Source organism: Antechinus flavipes, chromosome 5 (assembly GCF_016432865.1).
Source record: "Antechinus flavipes isolate AdamAnt ecotype Samford, QLD, Australia chromosome 5, AdamAnt_v2, whole genome shotgun sequence".
Lineage (NCBI taxonomy): Eukaryota > Metazoa > Chordata > Mammalia > Dasyuromorphia > Dasyuridae > Antechinus > Antechinus flavipes.
Window position 1 is genome coordinate 134,632,466 of NC_067402.1, and position 19,876 is coordinate 134,652,341.

General features: G+C 31.2%; 1 protein-coding gene across 1 annotated transcript in view; it reads left to right on the top strand.

The window, feature by feature from the left end:
* Positions 1-19,876, top strand: part of BMT2 (base methyltransferase of 25S rRNA 2 homolog) — a 57,864-nt gene that overhangs the window by 12,522 nt on the left and 25,466 nt on the right. Inside the window, exons 2-3 of the mRNA XM_051963519.1 lie at positions 612-753; positions 8,209-8,379. Of these exons, the coding sequence (XP_051819479.1) occupies positions 612-753; positions 8,209-8,379 (313 nt within the window). The remainder of the gene's footprint in view (positions 1-611; positions 754-8,208; positions 8,380-19,876) is intronic.

Here is a 19,876-nt window from a genome sequence, read left to right on the forward strand (position 1 = left end):
TGTAAAGAAATACAACTGTCAAAAGGAGTAAGACCTCAGTATTCCATCTTTGGTTCCAGAGGAAACATTGTCCACCTTCTGAAATCAAATTGATGGATTTAGTTAGGGTTCAGAATAAAATATATATGTTATACATGCATACACACACACACACACATTCATACATATTTATATTTGTATATAATCAAAGAGGGAATTTAATGTTTTGTTTGAATATACATCTTTATTACAAGGAATTTTATCTTTTTTTCAGCGAGGGGAGGTAGAAAATAGAATAAAATTGTTTTAAAAAATTTTAATCGAGCAGTGGGGGAGGTAGGATATGTAATGTATATATTTTAAGGGAATGTCACTATATTCTTTAACTTAATTGGTTTGCTTTGCTATACTAGATCTCTCATGGAGTGGGGCCAGTCTATAAGTGTGATATAAAAATAAAACACATCTAAATAAGACTTTGATTTACAGTTTTATTTAAAATATTAAAATTGTCTAAGTAGCTTATAAAAATATATATTCCTTCAGTTATATTTTTATTAGAATCACTTTAAAATGCCTTTATAATATAACCATTACAAATGTAATATATGTTAAAATTCTATTCTTTTTAGTTGGAGACTTTGATAAGATCTGGCGAGAGCATTGTGAGGATGAAGAAACACTCTGTGAATATGCTGTTGCAATGAAAAATCTTGCAGATAATCATTGGGCAAAAACTTGTGAAGGAGAAGGTCGAATTGAATGGTGTTGCAGGTAATTGGCTTAAACTTTTAAGATTTATTTTCTCCTTAAATTATTTAAAAAGATTTTGTTACATTTACTACTAACATTTAAAATAAAACATTGTTTTCCTTTTTTCTAGTGTTCTAACTTTTGCTATTATAGTTTCATTCAATTATAATTTATTATGGAGAATTCATTTTACTAGGAAAGGATCTTGGCTTTGTTTCATAGACTTAAGATTTTGAACTGAAACAGATCTTTAAAGATGGTCTCCCCTCTTCCCCCTTTTATTAAAGCTTTTTAGTTTTCAAAACATAATGCATGGACAATTCTTCAACAAGGTTTTGTGTTCCAATTTTTCTCCTCCCGTAGATGGCAAGTAGTCCAATATATGTTAAATATGGTAGAAATATATGTTAAATCCAGTATATGCATACATATTTATACAATTTTCTTGCCTCACAAGAAAAATCATATCAAACCAGAAATAAAGTTGAGAAGCAAAATAAAATGCAAGCAAGGAACAACAAAAAAAGTGAAAATGCTGTGTTGTGAACCACACTCAGTTCCCACAGTCCTCTCTCTGGGTGTAGATGGCTCTCTTCATCACTAAACAATTAGAACTGGTCTAAATCATTTCATTGTTGGAAAGAGCCAGGTTCATCAGAATTGATCATCATATAATCTTGTTAGTGTGTGTACAGTGATCTCTTGGTTCTGCTCATTTTGCTTCATGTAAGTCTCTCCAGGCCTTTCTGAAAATATCCTGCTGGTCGTTTTTTGCAGAACAATAATATTCCATAACATTCATATGCCATAACTTACTCAGCCATTCTCCAGCTGAGGGGCATCTACTTAGTTTCCAGTTCCTTACCACTACAAAAAGGGCTGCCACAAACATGTTTGTACATGTCAGACCCTTTCTCTCCTTTAAGATCTCTTTGGGATACAAACCCAGTAGAGTCATTGCTGAATCAAAAGGTATGTACAGTTTGATAACTTTTTGAGCATAGTTCCAAATTGCTTAACAGAATGGTTGGATTCATTCACAATTCCACCAACAATATTTACAGTTGTCAGTTTTCCCACAATCTCCTCCAACATTCATCTTTACCTTTTCCTGTTATCTTAGCCAATGTAAGAGGTATGTAGTAGTATCTCAGAGTTATCTTAATTTGCATTTCTCTGATTAATAGAGATTTGGAGCACCTTTTCATATGATTAGAAATAGTTTCAATTTCTTTATCTGAAAATTGTTCATATCCTTTGACCATTTATCAATTGGAGAATGGTTTGAATCCTTATATAAATTTGAGTCAGTTCTCTATATATTTTATAATGAGACCTTTATCAGAACTAAAGATGTTCTTTCTGAGGTATTCTCTGAGATGAAGATGCTTAAGATTCATAAAGGTTAAGTAAATTGGAAGGTTTTTCAGTATCACAGAGTTTCATTTTCTTCTTTCTGTCCCCAAGGTCTAGCATGGGCCTTACCTATATCTACTGTTAGTATTTCATTTACATTGACCTGAATTACTTAAGGTCATAATTAATTGGTAAGCTGTGCATGAACCTAGTTTTTTAATTCAGTGTTCTTTCTACCACTCTATTCTCAAGTTATTAAACATATTTTAGATAAACATTCTGGAAGTCCTTTTAGGAAGTTTTGTTTACAAATTAGAAAACATTCCTCTTGTTTATCACATCTCTAGTTCTTGAGTTTTGGGGGTTTTTTTTAACTTAAATTGTACTGAAGTTTAAACTTTGATATTTAAATTTGAGCATTTAAAATGTGTGATTGTGTATCTGAGGGAACTTGAAAAGGAATTTATAGAAACCAAAGTTTTATCTATTCCATAAGAGTATTAAAATTTAGACACTTTAGTCACTTATCTAGATGAAGTTCTTTGATTGTTTTTTGGTTTATGGTTTGAGTGAATAGTTTTAGCAAGTAAAATAATTGATAGCTTAAACAAATTGATTAGACAGGATGAAGAAGAAAATGTAGCTATATTTATTTTGAAGAGAAAACAATCCTAGTTTTTTTTTTTATGTAAAATAGTTTTAAGACTAAATATAAATGAAATGCACTTAGATATGCTCTTTCATATAACAAAAAATAATGGTAGTATAGTTGTCACTAATCTAGAATTATCAGTCCTTAAGAATGTCATTTTTGGCTTTTTAAATCATATATTCACAGGAGTATTTATTTGAACTTAGATTTGTACAAGTCTCAAACTTCAGCCTCCTTTTTTGAAGCAATAAAAGTTTGCCAAAAGTTATGTATAAATATTTTATGGAAGAGGTGATTTTTGCCTTTAAGATTTTTTTTTTGGTTAGTTTGCTTTAAAAAGCATTAGTTTGCAATGAAATATATCAATAGACTCAGAACAATTTTAGAGAGAAGTTATAGAAATCAGTTACTTAAAACTTATATTAGACAAAATTGTTTACTACTTTTTTCCCCCTACTTTGTTTCAATCATGTCTGACTCATTTGGAGTTTTCTTGGCAAAGATTGGAGTGGTTTGTCATTTCTTTCTCCAGTTCATTTTACAGGTGAGAATCTGAGGCAAAACAGGGTTATATAATTAGTTTACGACACAGCTTGATGGCAGTGTTCTACCTGACTATCCTGGTATTTGCTTAGGAAAGGAAGATAATGTTCAACATTGTTATCACTAGCTTCTGTTTATTACCCTGATGATATTCTGAAACAGCATTGTAAGGGTAAAATAAAATTAAAAGATCATAATAATAGCTACTTTCTAGTTCTTCCCTTTAAACCTTTATGGGACTTTCTGTTTTTAGTAAACAACATTGTCTTGATATTGCACTATTTAAATGTTGATTTAGAAGAATTTGAGAATTTTTTTAATTTACTATTTTTGATATTTTAATTAGATTATTGTTTCATTGTATTATAGAGTCTTGTATGTAGCCCTATTTCAGAGCATATCTCAGATATACAACAGGAAAAAAAAAATTTTTTTAAAGACAACAACTAGATAATACCTTTAATCCCTACTGCTTTGAAGCTGAAGCATATATATAGAGGTAGTTGAGGGCTTCCAGGCTTAACAAGGAGGGATGGGTCCAGGGTCAGAAATAACAGAATGAATTAAACTTTCTATGCTGATTACTATTGATAATCATGACTGTGAAAAAATTCCTGTTGCATTTTTAACATGTAAAATAGGGAGACTCAGTCTCTTATTCTCTCTATCACTACCTCAATAAAGATCCAATTCTAGAATATGAAGCTCATTTTAAAATGTTTATAGTTTATAACAGTGTACTAAAATTTGAGGACAATGTAAAAGATGAGTAAGGTAAATTCTTCCTCTCTTCTAAGAGGGTTTTTTTTTTTTTAAACAAATATAGCAATTTCCCTCATAAGAGGATACAGAAAATAAATTTTTTGGTCTGTAAATTAAAACTTATTTCCCATTCTATTGAAGTTTTGTTTCTGAACATTATAAAAGACATAAAATGACAGTATCAAAAAATTGTTGTGTTAGAATTAATGACATGATACTTTGCATTCCTTAATTATACTTTTATACTTATTAAAATTAGAAAACATGATTTTTGATAGCAATTCCTCTCATTGGTAGGCCTAAAATTTAAGACAAAATTTCCACTAATTGTTATGTTAAACATAGTTTTTACTAATGTAAATTATGGACATAAAACTTAATTTAGTAGAGGAACTAGTGACTGAGAATTGTCATTAAAATGATTCATTATGTTTGCCTTTTTAAAGAATTAAAAAGACTTTAAAAGATTTCACTAGACTAGTTTGGTGTTTGGTTTGCTTTGACTTTTATGTAGGTATAATACTGTAGTAGTGTGTATATATATATATGTATGTATGTATGTATGTATACATCTATCTATATATATATGCCACAATAGTATAGTATAGTATAATACTATGCTATGTTGTACATTTGACATGGAGTTTGGCTCTCTATTAGTTTAATTACCTAGATTATTAAATTAAAGTTGTGTTCTTATATACATCATCAAGTAATTCTTACAGATTAGATGTGGACTCTTGTTTTGAGTACTCCATTGTCATTGGAGTTAGTCTATCTACTTGAAGTTTATAGTTTATAAATCTTAAAATGTGTATTATTTCCCCTTAGTTCAAGTCAAATTTAAATTGAATAGAACAAAGATAAGCTTATCAGGAAAATATTATGAACAAAAAATTGGTATAGTTTAAATGTGAAATTTTAGTTCATAGAATCTAAGAATTGTAAGGAATCTCAATGCCTAATTCAAACGATAGCTTAATAAGAATATTTCTGCAACATCTCTAGTAAGCAATTATCTTCCTTTGAAGAGAAAGAGAGAAATGACCTCTCAAGACAACACTTGTCATTTTTAATGAGTACTAATTGTGTTTTACACTGAGGTGTTGCTAGCCAAGATACTGATGGAAATGGAGAAGGGGAGTTAATCTCTAGCTTGCACTATTACAAATAAGGTAGTTCCAGTGCAGATGACATACAATAATTATTACCTTGAAATGGATTGATTTGGGACTGAGCTATGAATGAGCTTTTGGGGTAAGAAAAGGAAAATCAATTTTTAAAGATTTTGATTTTTTTTTTTTTTTTTTTTTTTTTTTTTTTGGAAATTCAGACATGGAATTTGACATGATAACTGTTTAATTTCATTTTATTTAATTTAAGCCATCTTTATAGCCAATTAAAATTTGGAGGTAGTGACCCTATCATCTAGTTAGTTAACAATTTCTCCTTACTTAATGTCCTACTATTTTGCAACATCTAAATCAATAATAGAAAGTCAAAAAGAACAAGAATAGACTTTTAGGGCAGTCTACTGAAAGCCTCTCTCCAAGTTAAAATGGATCTGTTAATGACTTTGTGGGTCCTATAATTTGAGTCAGTTCTACCTCTTTCTAAGAACTCTATTTTCATGTAGCCCAGTAGTCCTCAAACTTTGTTGATACTCTTTAAAAATGTATGTGTGTGCATGTGGCGTGTGTGTGTACACACACGAGCCAGTCACTATGCTAAACATGTAATTCATTTGATTCCTATAACTACCCTTGGAGGTGAGAGCTCTTATTAGCTCCTTTTTGTGTGTGTGTGTGTGTATAAACAGTCATACAGTAGTTAGTTGACTTGCCCAGGATCATACTGCCAGTAAATGTCTAAGGACAGATTTGAATATGTTTCTACTAATAATTGTGTCCATATATGGTTTTTACTACTGATTGTAGTGATTGGATCTTTCCCAACATTCCATAGCAGCCTTTTACTCTGCCCCTGCATATTCTCATCATGAAAGTTTACTCTCTCCCCGTGATCCTTTCTTCTGATTGATTTCTTCTTCCTCAAATCTCCATTTTAAAGAAATGGACAGGCTAATTATGTCTTCATTTCTTGTAGGGCCCATATAATGTCCTCAGTGATGAACACAATGACTCTTAGTAAGCACTTAATAAATGCTTGTTGATTTGGCTTTTGATAAGTGTTGTAACACAAAAATAGAAATTAGAGGATGTGATTACAGAGGTTTAACCCCCTAAGAATTTTGCATGGGCAGTGACATGGTTTGACTTGTCCTTTAAGAAACTGGCAGAAATGATAAGTTTTTGAACTATGGCTTTGAAAAGAGAGAAGAGAACAGATGTGAGAGATGTAGAGGTAAAAACCATAAGATTTGGTGATAAATATGATTTGGAAATGGTTGAGGGAAATTGTCATCAAAGTTGATAGTGAAGTCATGAGAATGTGATTGACTAGTTGGGTTGTGATGATTTTACAGTAGGGAAGTAGGAAGGTGGAAGGTAGGTTTGAGTTTGAAGGGGAAGATAACATGTTCACTCATTCAATGTGGTTCATTTTAGCATAAAGAAAAAATGGGGAGACAATACTTATTGTCAGTTGGCACCAAAATCTAGTTCATAATCAAAGGGGATGGAAATAAGGAAGATAGGTACTTTGTACACAAGGAGGGGATGGGGGATGGAGTGGAGAAGGAAATACTGATAGATTGGTAGAATTGGAGTAAATGTTAAGGAATAAAAGAATAGATGTAGTTATATTGGAAACAAAATCCATGATTATCTATATGGCAAGGTGAGTGGGATGCAGCCTATCTTCTCCGTGAAATTGGACCTTTGATTTATAATCCAGCTCATCTCATTCTATTTTATATTTTAGCATAGCAGGAGCTACTATTAAATGTTTTACTGAAATCTTCGTTTCAACATCTAATTATAGCATTCCCTGGTTTGCTAGTTGTAGTTTTTATGTCAAAAGAGAAAATTTGGTTGGATTGTCATGACCAATCTTGTTCCCTTTTAGTGATGTCTGCTTCTATTGATATATTTTCAGGAACTCCTTAATATAATGTGTGCTGTAGTTTTAGATGAATTTCACATTAATTTAGCTGGATGACTAATCTCAAGCATATTGGACTATAGTGGGGCTAATTTTCATTTCTGTATGCTTTTGTCTATTTTTAGATAGTGAAGTAGATCAAAGTAATTTAGAATCAATTTATTGCCATAATATGTGATATTGAGTTATAGAAAATTGTTCTTGTCCCATTTATTTAGTACCTGCAAGTCTAATATTTACAATTTACACTATGAATCATATTTTGCATTCATTATATACGTATGACTGTTTATGAATATAAGAGACCATCATATGGATGTTTTATTATGTACTTACATATCTGTAATATGAGGTGTTCATAAAGTCATGCTGTGTTTTGTTCAAAATAATAATCAAATTCTGACATGTTTTTTGTGATTCTCTTTTATGTCTGACCCATTCTTCTAGAACTACTCATCAAAACATTCTTTTGTAGTTCCTCATGGGCTAAGTCACTGTTTTTTTTGAAATCACAAATTTGGAAATATTTTTAGTGTGATACAAAATCAGATTGAGGTTGAAATATATAAATTATAGAAATGGCTAAATTTAACTATTTGTCTTTCTAAAATACTTTATGATGCCTTACTTTAGTTGTATCTATTTATATTAGCAAAGAGGTATTCTTATTTGGTTACAATTGGTAGATTGGTACTATATTTTTATTTTAGTTTTCCTTTTGATATACCAAAGGTTTTTCCTTTGGTCTGTTTTCATTAAAATTCATATTTAAAACATTTTTCTGCTTTGATTAAATAATAGAAATTATTTAACATTTTATTAAGCTGTATCTTCTCACAAGGAATATAATTTCTGCTTAAGAAAATCCAGAAAAGTGTATGAGCCTCATACATATAGGTATTTTTTTTCATACAAAATAATAAATTCTTTTATTTTTGTCATCACTCTTTTATGTTAATACCCTTCATTCTTTCTTGAATATTCTATAACTAATTTGAACTTAGAATATGCTCAAACTTTTGGTTTAATTATTGTTTATAATTTTACCATATTTTCTTGTATTTTTATACTGTTATATATAACTTCCATTTTACCTTTAGTGTATGCAGAGAATATTTCCAAAATGGTGGAAAGAGGAAAGCCCTTGAAAAAGATGAAAAAAGAGCTGTACTTGCTGCTAAGAATACACCAGCCTTAAGTGTTAATGATTCATCTAAGTTTGAAGATCATTTAACCAACTTCAGCTTAACAAATCCTGAATATATAACTGAGTAAGTCTTTTTTTGTTGTTTTATTAAATTGTGTTTTAAGGTGACATTGTAAATATATACATGATAAACCAATGAAATAATTTTTTTCCACAAATAATTATGAAGTTCTATATTCACTTAATGCTTTAATAGATATTGATTTCACTTTCAGAATGTAAAATTAAAGCTAGCCAAATCTATATGAACTCAATTTAATCTGAATATAATAAGTATCTTTACTTTTGGTGATATAGCAAATTTCCATTTGTTGATAATTCATATTAGCACAAAGGCTGAATAAGATTTTAATGTTATGTATTGTCATAGAATCAAAATTTTAGAACCCCAAAGGAATGGGAAGGGTTATTTAGCTCAACTCTCATTTTGATAGTTGAGAAAATCAAAACCCAAAAAATTTAAGGCTCCAAAAGCTCTAAGTTATACAGATGACAGTGACTTGACTCTGGATTTGAACTCAACTCATTTAGACAGCTTACTTTCCTCCTGGTGCTCCTTGCGTGCTCAGTCTTTTCCACTATATTTCAGAGATAGTTTCATTTAGTTGCTAAGACTTCTGCATTTGCTTGTCTCCATTTTAATAAAGGCTTTTTATGTATTCTACTAGTAGAATAAGAAGTAAGAAATAGTGCCCTAACTACATAGGGAATTAGGAGCATTTAATCTGTCCTTAGCCAATAAAAAAGAAATATTTATCAGTGTAAGGCATCACGGGGAATGTATTATTATTACTTTCTAAGTGTTTAAAATTCATATTCCATTGCCATAGTGACCCGTGTGTGTGTGTGTGTATAAAATGAGAATCAGAAATGTTACTTATTTACTATCCATTCTGGATCATATAAAAACCTACTTTGTAAAAAAATATATATTTTTAGATTTAAAGTTAGAATTGAAATATGATGTCCCAGATTATGTAACCTACTAATGCTTAGAAAGAATATGAGGAAGGCTGATAATGTTTAAATTCTATTGTTTTTAGATCTCAGTTAAGAAAATTGTAATAAAAGGATTAAATAGGTTAAATTAAAAATTAGGCAATCCAAAAACATTTCCCCTTTATTCAGTGATTTAAAATATCTAGATTTTTAGTGAATGGATTTTTAAAATGTACTTTATGTAACTAGCTATATTTTTGAATATTCAACATAGCTGAGTCATGCTTAAAGACAAAATTACATATGAAAATTCTAATTTACATAAAAGATAGATCCAATTACCAAATGTTGCTGTTATAGTATTTCTTATAGCCAGCACCCTAGCCTAAGCCCTTCTCGACTCAAATAAACTAGAACGACAATTTTCTTAGTATCTTAACTGTATTCTTTTTCAGTTTCACTCTTCTTCATTCTGTCCAGTTGCCAGATAAATCTTCTAAAACAGATTTTGACCCCATTTAGTCTTTTGCTAAAAAACAAAAACAACCCCCTTCCACCAAAGTCTTCAATAGCTTCTTACTAATATAGAATCAGATCTACACTTAAATTCATAATCAGTCCCTAACCTGCCACTTGAACTTTTCTTCCTTCTCTTCCTTCCACATATTCTTTGTTCCAACAAGATAATGTATCTACTTAGTATCTTCTATAGAACCCTATAGAATTTTTACCTCCTTGATTATATTCATATTATTTTCTCTTTTTATAGAATGCTTCTATTGTCATCTCCCCCTACTTACCCTCCTTTTCTTGGAGTTGTAGTCATCTTCCAGGATCTATCACAACATGACCTATTCTCTGTAATACCATAACTTACAATTACTTCTGGCTTCTGGACTCTTTCAGAACTTAATTTTTATAATTTAATGTCTCATTTGTTTAAAGAGTCAGAATGACACAATGGAAAGAGTTTAATAATATGGACTGATTTTTAAATCCTGCTTTTTGGTACTTAATATCTATATCATATATATCTATAAAAGGCAATTTCCCCTCTGGGGCTTAAGTGTCTCCTTATTTATAAAATGAATCTGTGGAGCCCAGATGACTAGAACATTGTTATTATCTCTAAATCTGTAATTTCCTGAATTTTCTTTCTGATGTGTGGAATATTGAATACTTATTTGATATTTCTATATTTTTATGTGAGTGTCTTTATTTATTAAAGCTTTTTATTTACAAAACATGCATGGGTAATTTTTCAACATTGACCTTTGCAAAACCTTCTGTTCCAAATTATCCCTTCCTTCCTCCTATCCCCTCCCCTAGATGGCAGGTCATCCAGTACATGTTAAATAATATGTTAAATCCAATATTTATATCATTATCTTACTGCACGAGAAAAATTGGATTAAGAAGGAAAAGAAGAACTGGGAAAGAAAACAAAATGCAAGCAAACAACAACAGAAAGTGAGAATGCTATGTTGTGGTCCACACTCAGCTCCCAAAGTCTTCTCTTGGGGTATAAATAACTCTCTTCATCACTGAACAATTGGAACTGGTTTGAATCATCTCATTGTTGAAGAAAGCCACATGCATCAGAATTGATCATCATATAATCTTGTTGATGCAGTGTATAATGATCTCCTGGTTCTGCTCATGTCATTTAGTATCAGTTTGTGTAAGTCTCTCTAGGCCTCTCTGAAACCATTCTGCTGGTCATTTTTTACAGAACAATAATATTCCATTACATTCACATACCATAACTTATTCAAACATTCTCCAATTGATGGACATCCATTCAATTTTCAGTTTCTTGTCGCTACAAAAAGAGCTACCGCAAACATTTTTGCACATGTTGGTCCCTTTCCCTTCTTTAAGATCTCTTTGGGATACAAGTCCAGTAGAGTCCTTGCTGAATCAAAGGGTATGTACAGTTTGATAACTTTTTATGCATAATTCCAGATCACTCTCCAGAATGGTTGGATCCATTCACAGTTCCACCAACAATGTATCAGTTTTCCCACATCCCCTCCAATATTCGTCATTATCTTTTCATGTCATCTTAGCCAATCTGAGAAATGGGTAGTGGTATTTCAAAGTTGTCTTACTTTGCGTTTCTCTGATCAATTGTGATTTGGAACAACTTTTCATATGACTAGAAGTAGTTTCAATTTCTTTATCTGAAAATTGTTCATATCCTTTGACCATTTATCAGCTGGAGAATGACTTGAATTCTTATAAAGTTGAGTCAGTTCTCTATTTTAGAAATGCTGTCTTTATCAGAACCTTTGAATGAAAAAATGTTTTCCCAGTTTCTTGCTTCTAATCTTGTCTGCTTTAGTTTTATTTGTACAAAAGCTTTTTAACTTAATATAATCAAAATTTTCTATTTTGTGATCAATAATGATCTCTAGTTCTTCTTTGGTCACGAATTTCTTCCTCCACAGATCTGAGAGGTAAACTGTTCTATGTTCTTATTTGTTTATAATATTCTTTATGTCTAGATATGAACTCATTTTGACCTTCCCTTAGTATACAGTGCTATGTGTAGGTCAGTGCCTAGTTTCTGCCATGCTAGGCCAGTTTTCCCAGCAGTTTTTGTCTAATAGTGAATTCTTATCCCAAAAGCTGGGGTTTTTGGGCTAGTCAAACACTGGATTGCTATAGTCATTGACTATTTTGTCCTGTGAACCTAACATATTCCATTGATCAACTACTCTCTTAGCCAATACCAAATGGTTTTGAAGACCACTGCTTTATAATATGGTTTTGGATCTGGTATAGTTAGGCTACCTTCATTTGATTTTTTTTTTTTTCATTAATTCCCTTGAAATTCTTCATCTTCCAGATCAATTTTGTTGTTATTATTTCTAGGTCAATAAAATAGTATCTTGGCAGTTTTATTGGCATAGCACTAAATAAGTAGTTTAGTTGAGGTAGTATTGTCATCTTTATTATATTTGCTTGACCTATCCACGAGCACTTGATATTCCCAATTGTTTAGATCTAACTCTGGGTGGAAAGTGTTTTGTAGTTTTGCTCATATAGTTCCTAACTTTCCCTTTGCAGATAGATTTCCAAATATTTTATCCTATCGACAGTTATTTTAAATGGAATTTCTCTTTGTATCTTTTGCTGGGTTTTGTTAGTGATGTATAAAAATGCTGATGATTTAGGTGGGTTTATTTGGTAGCCTGCAACTTTGCTAAAGTTGTGGGTTATTTTTAATAGTTTTTTGGTTGATTCTCTAAGGCATAATTTCTTTATCTTTTGTAGTATCTAAAAATCTTTTAAAAGGTTTGCTACTGTAGTCTAAAGAATAGTGCAAAATCAGATTAGAAACTGAGGATCAGCCTTGCTTTATGTGTATTTGAATTTTTCAGCTGTTCTTTCATTTCAAATATTAATTAATTCCTGTGAATTAAATTAGTCTTCTCTCAAGGAACCTACAGTTCAATAAAAGAGGAGATTTGTGCAGAAATGCACAAGGCAAGGATGTGGTACATGTCATAATAGAGGTATTAACAAAGTCTTAGAGAAGGGTATAAAGTTATTCATTTGTAATCAGAGAAAGTTTTACAGCGTTACAAAGATGTGAGTTGGGGGAGGACTATGTAGTCCAACCCAAATGAAGTTTTGATGTAAACTTATCTCTTTGCAATTTCCACCCCATTGTTTCTTGTCCTGCCTTCTGCGGCCAACCAGAATATGTCTGAATCATTTTCTTTGTTATCTTCTTTCAAACTCTTGGATACTATTCTCATCCATAAGAAGTTTTCCGTAGGCTAAAATATCTCCAATTCTTTCTTTTAATTCATATGTGGCATTATCTCATGATTGATCATCTTGGATCACTCTCCTTTAGGTACTCTCTGCTTTAATGGTCCTCTTCTTCACACTAAGCCCCCATCAATCACCATCTTCTCAAAAGACTTTCATTTATTATCCTACTTCAACTGATTATCCTTCTTGTCTGACAACTCCTCGGTCTCCCTGTTGTTTCTTCATTCAGGTTATAGCTCCTAACTATGAATATATTCCCCATGATTAAGTTATACTGATCTACTTGTTCTTCCTCAGATATGCCATTCAACCTTTGTTGCTTATAAGTATCTGTATTGCCAGTACATGGTCTGTAATGAGCACTTAGTTAAATACATCTTAACTAACTTTCTAAAATGTGGCATCCTCTCCGAGCATGCCCAGCTCTCACCCACCCTTTTCTAGGTGGACAGAGAGCATAGCAGTGGGGAACCAAGAAGGAGGAAAAAGAGGGAAAGGGCAAATTCCTTCCTTATTCCCTTGGGAAACCAGGGTGGACCTAGCACTAACTGAGATCAAAAGTTTCTCGTGTTTAGTGTTCTATAGAAATGTTAGATATAGAGAAATATGTTTCTTTATACATTGATCTCACTTTATTTAAAAAAAAAAAAAAGTTAAAAAAAAAACCAAAACCCCCATCCCAAGACCTTAGAACACCTCAGCCTTCTACTTTAAAAAGTGTGAGATTAAAAAGGACAAATTATTTTATTTAAAATATGTTTATTATTAAAGCTGAAAAAATAAGGAAAATGTGTCACCCAGTACTAAAATTTGTCAAGGACAAGCAGTCACTTTGCCAGTTACTATATGCACCCTAAATTATAGTTCATGTGGGCCCCATGATTTAAATTCATCAAGAGCTTGATACTGTTTTATTATATCCCTATATATTTTGCTATGTCATAGTGACTAGAAAGGTCTTTGGATTTAGAGTCAGAGGACCTTGATTTGAATCTAGGCTTTACTTCCTATATAATTGTAGACAAATTACTTTCAGATCATGAGTTTGCTGAACTATAAAAGAGTTAGTTGGACTAGCTCGTCTCTAAGGCTTTTATTAGCTTTAAAACAGTGAACCTATTTCATTGGCTATCAATTTGGTATTAGCCAACTCTTTTCTGCTTTTTTTCTCATTAAAAAGATCATTCTCTTTTGCCAAGAAAAGTAAAGTAAGACTTGAATACTACTTTCCTGGCTTATTTTATCATCATCTTATTGACCCCGAGCTACTTGGCTGTTCCTTTATTTTACCTCTTCTTTTTCTCAAATTAGGTTTTAAAAATATTTTTGACCTTAGCATTTCGTGCATTTTCTTCGTTCCAGGTTTATTGTTACAGGTATATTTTCTTCAGAGCAGTTCCATGCTTTTATTTTCTTTCTCTGTTATTTTTTCATCATCTCTTGTGTCTTTTATAACAATATTAGTAAATCAGTGAGTTTATTGTGTATCTGTGTTTGTCTCTTGAAGTCATTCCCCTTTTCTTTTTTATCAGAATAGTATTCTTTGTGAGATAAATCCATTTCATAGATAGCTAAATTCTTCCAAGCCACTTTTCAGTTTGCTCAGCAGTTAAACACTGGGCTATTGTTTCCTTATTACTGATTCTAGACTGTTTCATTGATCTAGTTTTCAAATTTTTTTTAAAGTAAAAAAGTGTTTTGGGTAGTTGCTGCTCTATAAACATAATTTGAAGCCCAAAAGGGCTAGAAAAAAATTCTCTCTTCATTCCTACTTTTTTTTGTTCACTTTTTTCCTCCAACAAAATTGGTTATTTTATCAGACTATTTAGTGTCTTGACATTACATCTGTAATATCAAATATTCTATATGTAGATAAATTTTGGCAGCATAGTTGTTTTTATTATGTTGACACAACTGAAACATATGAACACTAAATAGTCCTCCAGCTATTTAGGTCATCATTTCTATAAGCAACAATTGCTTTTGAATGTAAATAACACAAAGGAGCCTTTTCATGGATAATGCAAAAAAAAAAAAAAAAAGAATGTATATTAAACCGTTTTATATCACTTTTTTTAAATCTGTGTTATTTACAAAATTCTCCTGTTTTTCTCAGATTTATTTCTTCCTGTGCGTTAAAAAAAAAAATCTTTGTGGTCCTCTTGGGTTTTTTGTATCTCTATTACTATGTTCCCTCCTAATCCATCTCCCTAAGTTAAAAATCAAGAGAAAAAAATTTAAAATTCTCTTCTAACAAATAGTATAGTCAAGCAAAATGAATTCACACAGTGGCTATATCCAAAAATATGTCTCTTTCCTTTTTTTTCCTCTTCTCCTCAAAGAACAATAAAACTTCTGCAACTAACATGTGTGGTCAACAGAACAAATTTCCTCATTATCTTGTGTCCAAAAATGTATGTCTCTACACTTTGTGCCTAGTACCTCTGAAAACAAGCAGCTAGCAACATATGCTTCATCACTGGTTTTCTGAAGGCATCTTTAGTCATTTCTTTGATCTTAAGTTTTTCAGAGTTGTTTTTATTTACAGTGTATACATAATGTATGATATTGCATAAAGCATGTAATATTATGATATATAATATCACGGATACCACTTGATATCATACTATTACATACATAATACTACATACGATGCCATTTTATCTTCTAAGCTGTTTTTCCAATTCTTTTCTCCAAAGATTTGTTTTTTAATCTTTTGCTTTGTTTCTTCTAAGTGCTCATTTAGTCCATCTGAAAAATTTACTTTTGTTCAAGTTTCTTCTTATATCTCTTATAGAGTTACTTTCCTTTGGGGAGAATCACTGTATCTACAACAGATTTTTATATGGATTGACCAGGGATTAGATTTACTGAGTAGAGTAGGATAGACTTAACTGGGACTTTGTGCCAAGTTCAAAGTCCTCTCCCTGTTGAACTTGTGAGTGAGGTGGTCAGCCTTCCTTGTTTTATCCTGAGACACCCGGCTTTCCTAAACTGACTTCTCACCTTCTGGAGTGTGTCCTCCTCTTCTCTGTCTCCCACCCCTCCCTTCCTTGTCAGTTTTTTTTTGTTTTGTTTTGTTTTGTTTTGCTGCGGCAATTGAGGTTAAGTGACTTGCTCAGGGTTACACAGCTAGGATGTGTTAAGTGTCTGAGAGCAGATTTGAACTCGGGTTCTCCTAACTTCAGGGCTGATGCTATCCACTGTACTACCTAGCTGCCCCCTTCTCTGTCAGTCTTTTGAGGTTTATAATCTTGGATTTTTTGGGTCTTGTATAACACTTCAAGATAGCCTAGTAGGGACCCTGGAGTCACTTGGTATCTGAGCTGTCCTGGTTTGAATGCAGACCCTGGGTCTTCTAAGGTCTAGTTACTGACCCCTCTGTGACTTCCTCCTGGAATTTCTTTTCTTTGGTATTGCTGGGAGATAGTGACATAATCACCTAAGGTGGCACTGCTTTGCAGAGCATCCTCTTTCCTTTGGGCTTCTTTTGACTTGGTATAATTCTGTGGTGGAAAAAAGTCATTAAATGCAGTTTCTCATTGGATTTTATAATCATTATTGTGTCTGGTGGGAATTTCAGGTTTTTATTAAAGCTAAGTATGTTCCCAACCTTCTTGACTGGGAATCTAATGTCGTTGTTAATAATTTGCTGTTCTTTGGATGGTAATTTATGTCCTTTGAATACTTAATGGAGAATGGTTTTGTTTATGAATTTTGGTTAGTTGCCTATATATTTTAGATATCAGATCCTTAATGGAAATAAACTCCTCCCTCCCACTTAATTTTGTTTGTACTAAAGTTTTTTAATTAAATGTAATCAAGAATTTTTGGTTTTTTGTAGTTTAAAACAGAATGTAAATTTTATGAAATGTTTTACTTGCTATTTTGCTGGTGTAAATTAAAATTAAGGTTATTAGAATTTCGTTTTATTTTAACAGAATTTTTTTTTAAAGTACCCAACTTTTCTTAAATAAAAAGTACAGTGATTATGCAAGAAAGTCCTGAATGGAGTTCAGACAGATAAGTCTTTTGGTAATATTTTGTATTTTCAATTAATTTTCAATAAATTATATTGAAAATGGAGGGAGAGAGGAGAGAATGAGAAATAATATATATTTATTTCCCTTAAAAATTAAGTCTTCTATATAGAGTATTACTATAGTAATAAATGCTTAGTAATTGTCAGCATGGCACATTTAGTACAGCAAATAATCTTAAATGCCTACTATATGTTTGACATATAATAATAGAAGATAGCATATAATTGTGTGCTCAGAATGGCTAATTAAAAAGTATATAACATTCCTTAGCCCAAAATTGCTTTATGTAGCCTATATGAAATTCATAGAATACCACCTCATTATTTTTGCTTAAATTTGGCTATCACTCAAGAAATATAATCATTATAGATCAGTAGGAAGGGATGCTGAGCTTTGTATTTTTAAAAATCAGAGGCATTTTAAATTTAGTACATGTTTAGACTTTTCCATTCATCTTTAAAAATTATCTTTATCTGTTTAATCTATGCTAATGAAATTTGCCTTTTCTTAGCTGACTACAAAGCAGCAATATGTAATAAATCATCCCTAAACCTTTACCTAAAATAATGTTTTTAAAAAACTTTAATTTATATCTTTTATTTTTACCTCACCTATATTTCCCAGCATATCCCTCTCTGCTAGAAATATTTCGCTTGGTCATGATAAGTTTACATACAGTTGAAACAGCAGTCCTAATTTCCTCAATTATGATCACATTAAAAATCCTCTTACACTTCACATTCCCTCAGTTAATTTTCTTTGCTGTGTTCCATAGGATCTCTGAAGCTAGACTAAATTTTGTCCCCACCTTTACAATTGCTTCCAGAATGACCTTGAGGAAACTACTTAACATTCCTTCGCCATATTTTTCTCTTCTATAAATTTGAGGCTTTGGGCCTTTACTGCTTGACAGAAATGAAGTCTATAAAGTCTTAAGATTCTTAATTATAGTACTGTGGGTCTGCAAGGTGAACATCTACCATAGAGGAGAATCTTACAGTGAATTCAGCATATTCTTGAGTTTGCTTCACACAAACACTATAGTATCTTAGACATTCTTAGATAAAATCTGAAAGTGCTTGTTATCACGTAGAAAACAAATGAAAATGAAAGTAAATCTAATTTCATTTAGCCTTGTGTGTCTTTTAAGCCAGCTGTTCTTCAGTGTATATTGAGTGTTCTACAGTGTGCTAAATACTCGAATAGTCAAATCACAATACGGGAACAGCTTTTATTTTGATTGACCATGTATGGAAGAAAATGGCATCGATGAACATATTAATATATATTTATGTGTATTATTCTTGATCCCAGGGATTTTCCACAGTTTACTTGTGTAGTAATTCCTTAAATTCATGGTATGGTTGAAAACTATTAGTAACCTGGGCTTTAATCCTCACTATATTACCATGTTAAAAAACAAACTGAAAAGGTTTTTCTCAAATTAAGGGATTGAACCAGATTACAGAGTTGTAATAGATTACACAATTTAAATATTACTCATTTATTGCCTTTTCACTAATGTTAATCCATGGTCAGATAGTTTTCATAATCCTTGCTTTGTATTCGTGTGCCCCCTTTTAAAAATTTTTTCCTCAATATTCTTGAGCTTCTTGGCTCTTTATAATGATGAGATGATTTAAGACAATTCTAATGGATTTATGATGGAAAGAGCCATCTATATCCAGAGAGCAAACTATAGAGACTAAATGTGGATAAAAACATATTTTAAAATATATTCTTGGCCTTTTATTTCCCCAAATAAATAAAATGTTACTGTTAATTTGACTCATAGCATTGAATTTATAGGTTAATTTGTGTAATGTACTCATTTTTGCTATATTGGGATGACTTGGTAATGAAAATTGAAAAATTCTCAGATTACTTAAATGATTTCTTAATTTCTGCAAAATTTCCTTTGTAATTATAAATTTCCAAATGTATTCATTCTATGTTAAATGGAATTTCTTGTACTTTCTAAAGTTTTGTTCATTGAATATTTTTACATCATACTTTTTTGAAGTTATAATCTTAAGGTGGTTTTTAAAAATAGATTCTTTGTAATTCTCTAAATTTTCTAAATTATTGCAAAAGAGATAACTTTGTTTCCTCTTTGCAGTGTCTAATTATCACATTGTATCAAATTAAAGTGGATATAATGGGTATACTGCTTTACTCTGGCTATATTAGGAAAAGTTTCTAATCTTTTTCCACTTTATAGTAATGCTAGGTGTTTTTTCCTATATTTTTATTATAGTATCCTATTTTCCTATATATTGAAAAATTATGCCCATTTTCATTATGATTACCTTTAAATTTTTCTAATATCAAGCCATCTTTGCAAAATTCCTGTCATATATTGAACTTGAACATGGAGATAAATTTTTGGTAAGTTGCTTTGTAGGATGACTGGCTAATATTTTGCTCACTTTTGTAGTAATATTCATTAGTGAAAATTTTCATTGGTTTGTTTTCCTTGGTTTAGGATATTGGTGTCATGGTTATCTCAGAATTTTAGTAGAATGTCTCTGATTTTGTGAATATTTTATATAATAGGGTTCATCCTTTCAGTAATTCATCTGCATATCTATTTACAGAAGATGTCTCCATTTCCTTTTTATTCATTTGGGCATTTTATATATCTGTAAATATTTATTTCATTTAAAATTTGTGTTTTTGTCATACAATTTGGTAGCAGTTTCTAAAATTTTTCTTTTACTCTTTGTTTCTCCTTTGGCTCCTTGGCAATTTAGTTTTTCTCTTTATTAAAGGAAAACAAATTAGCAAATGGTT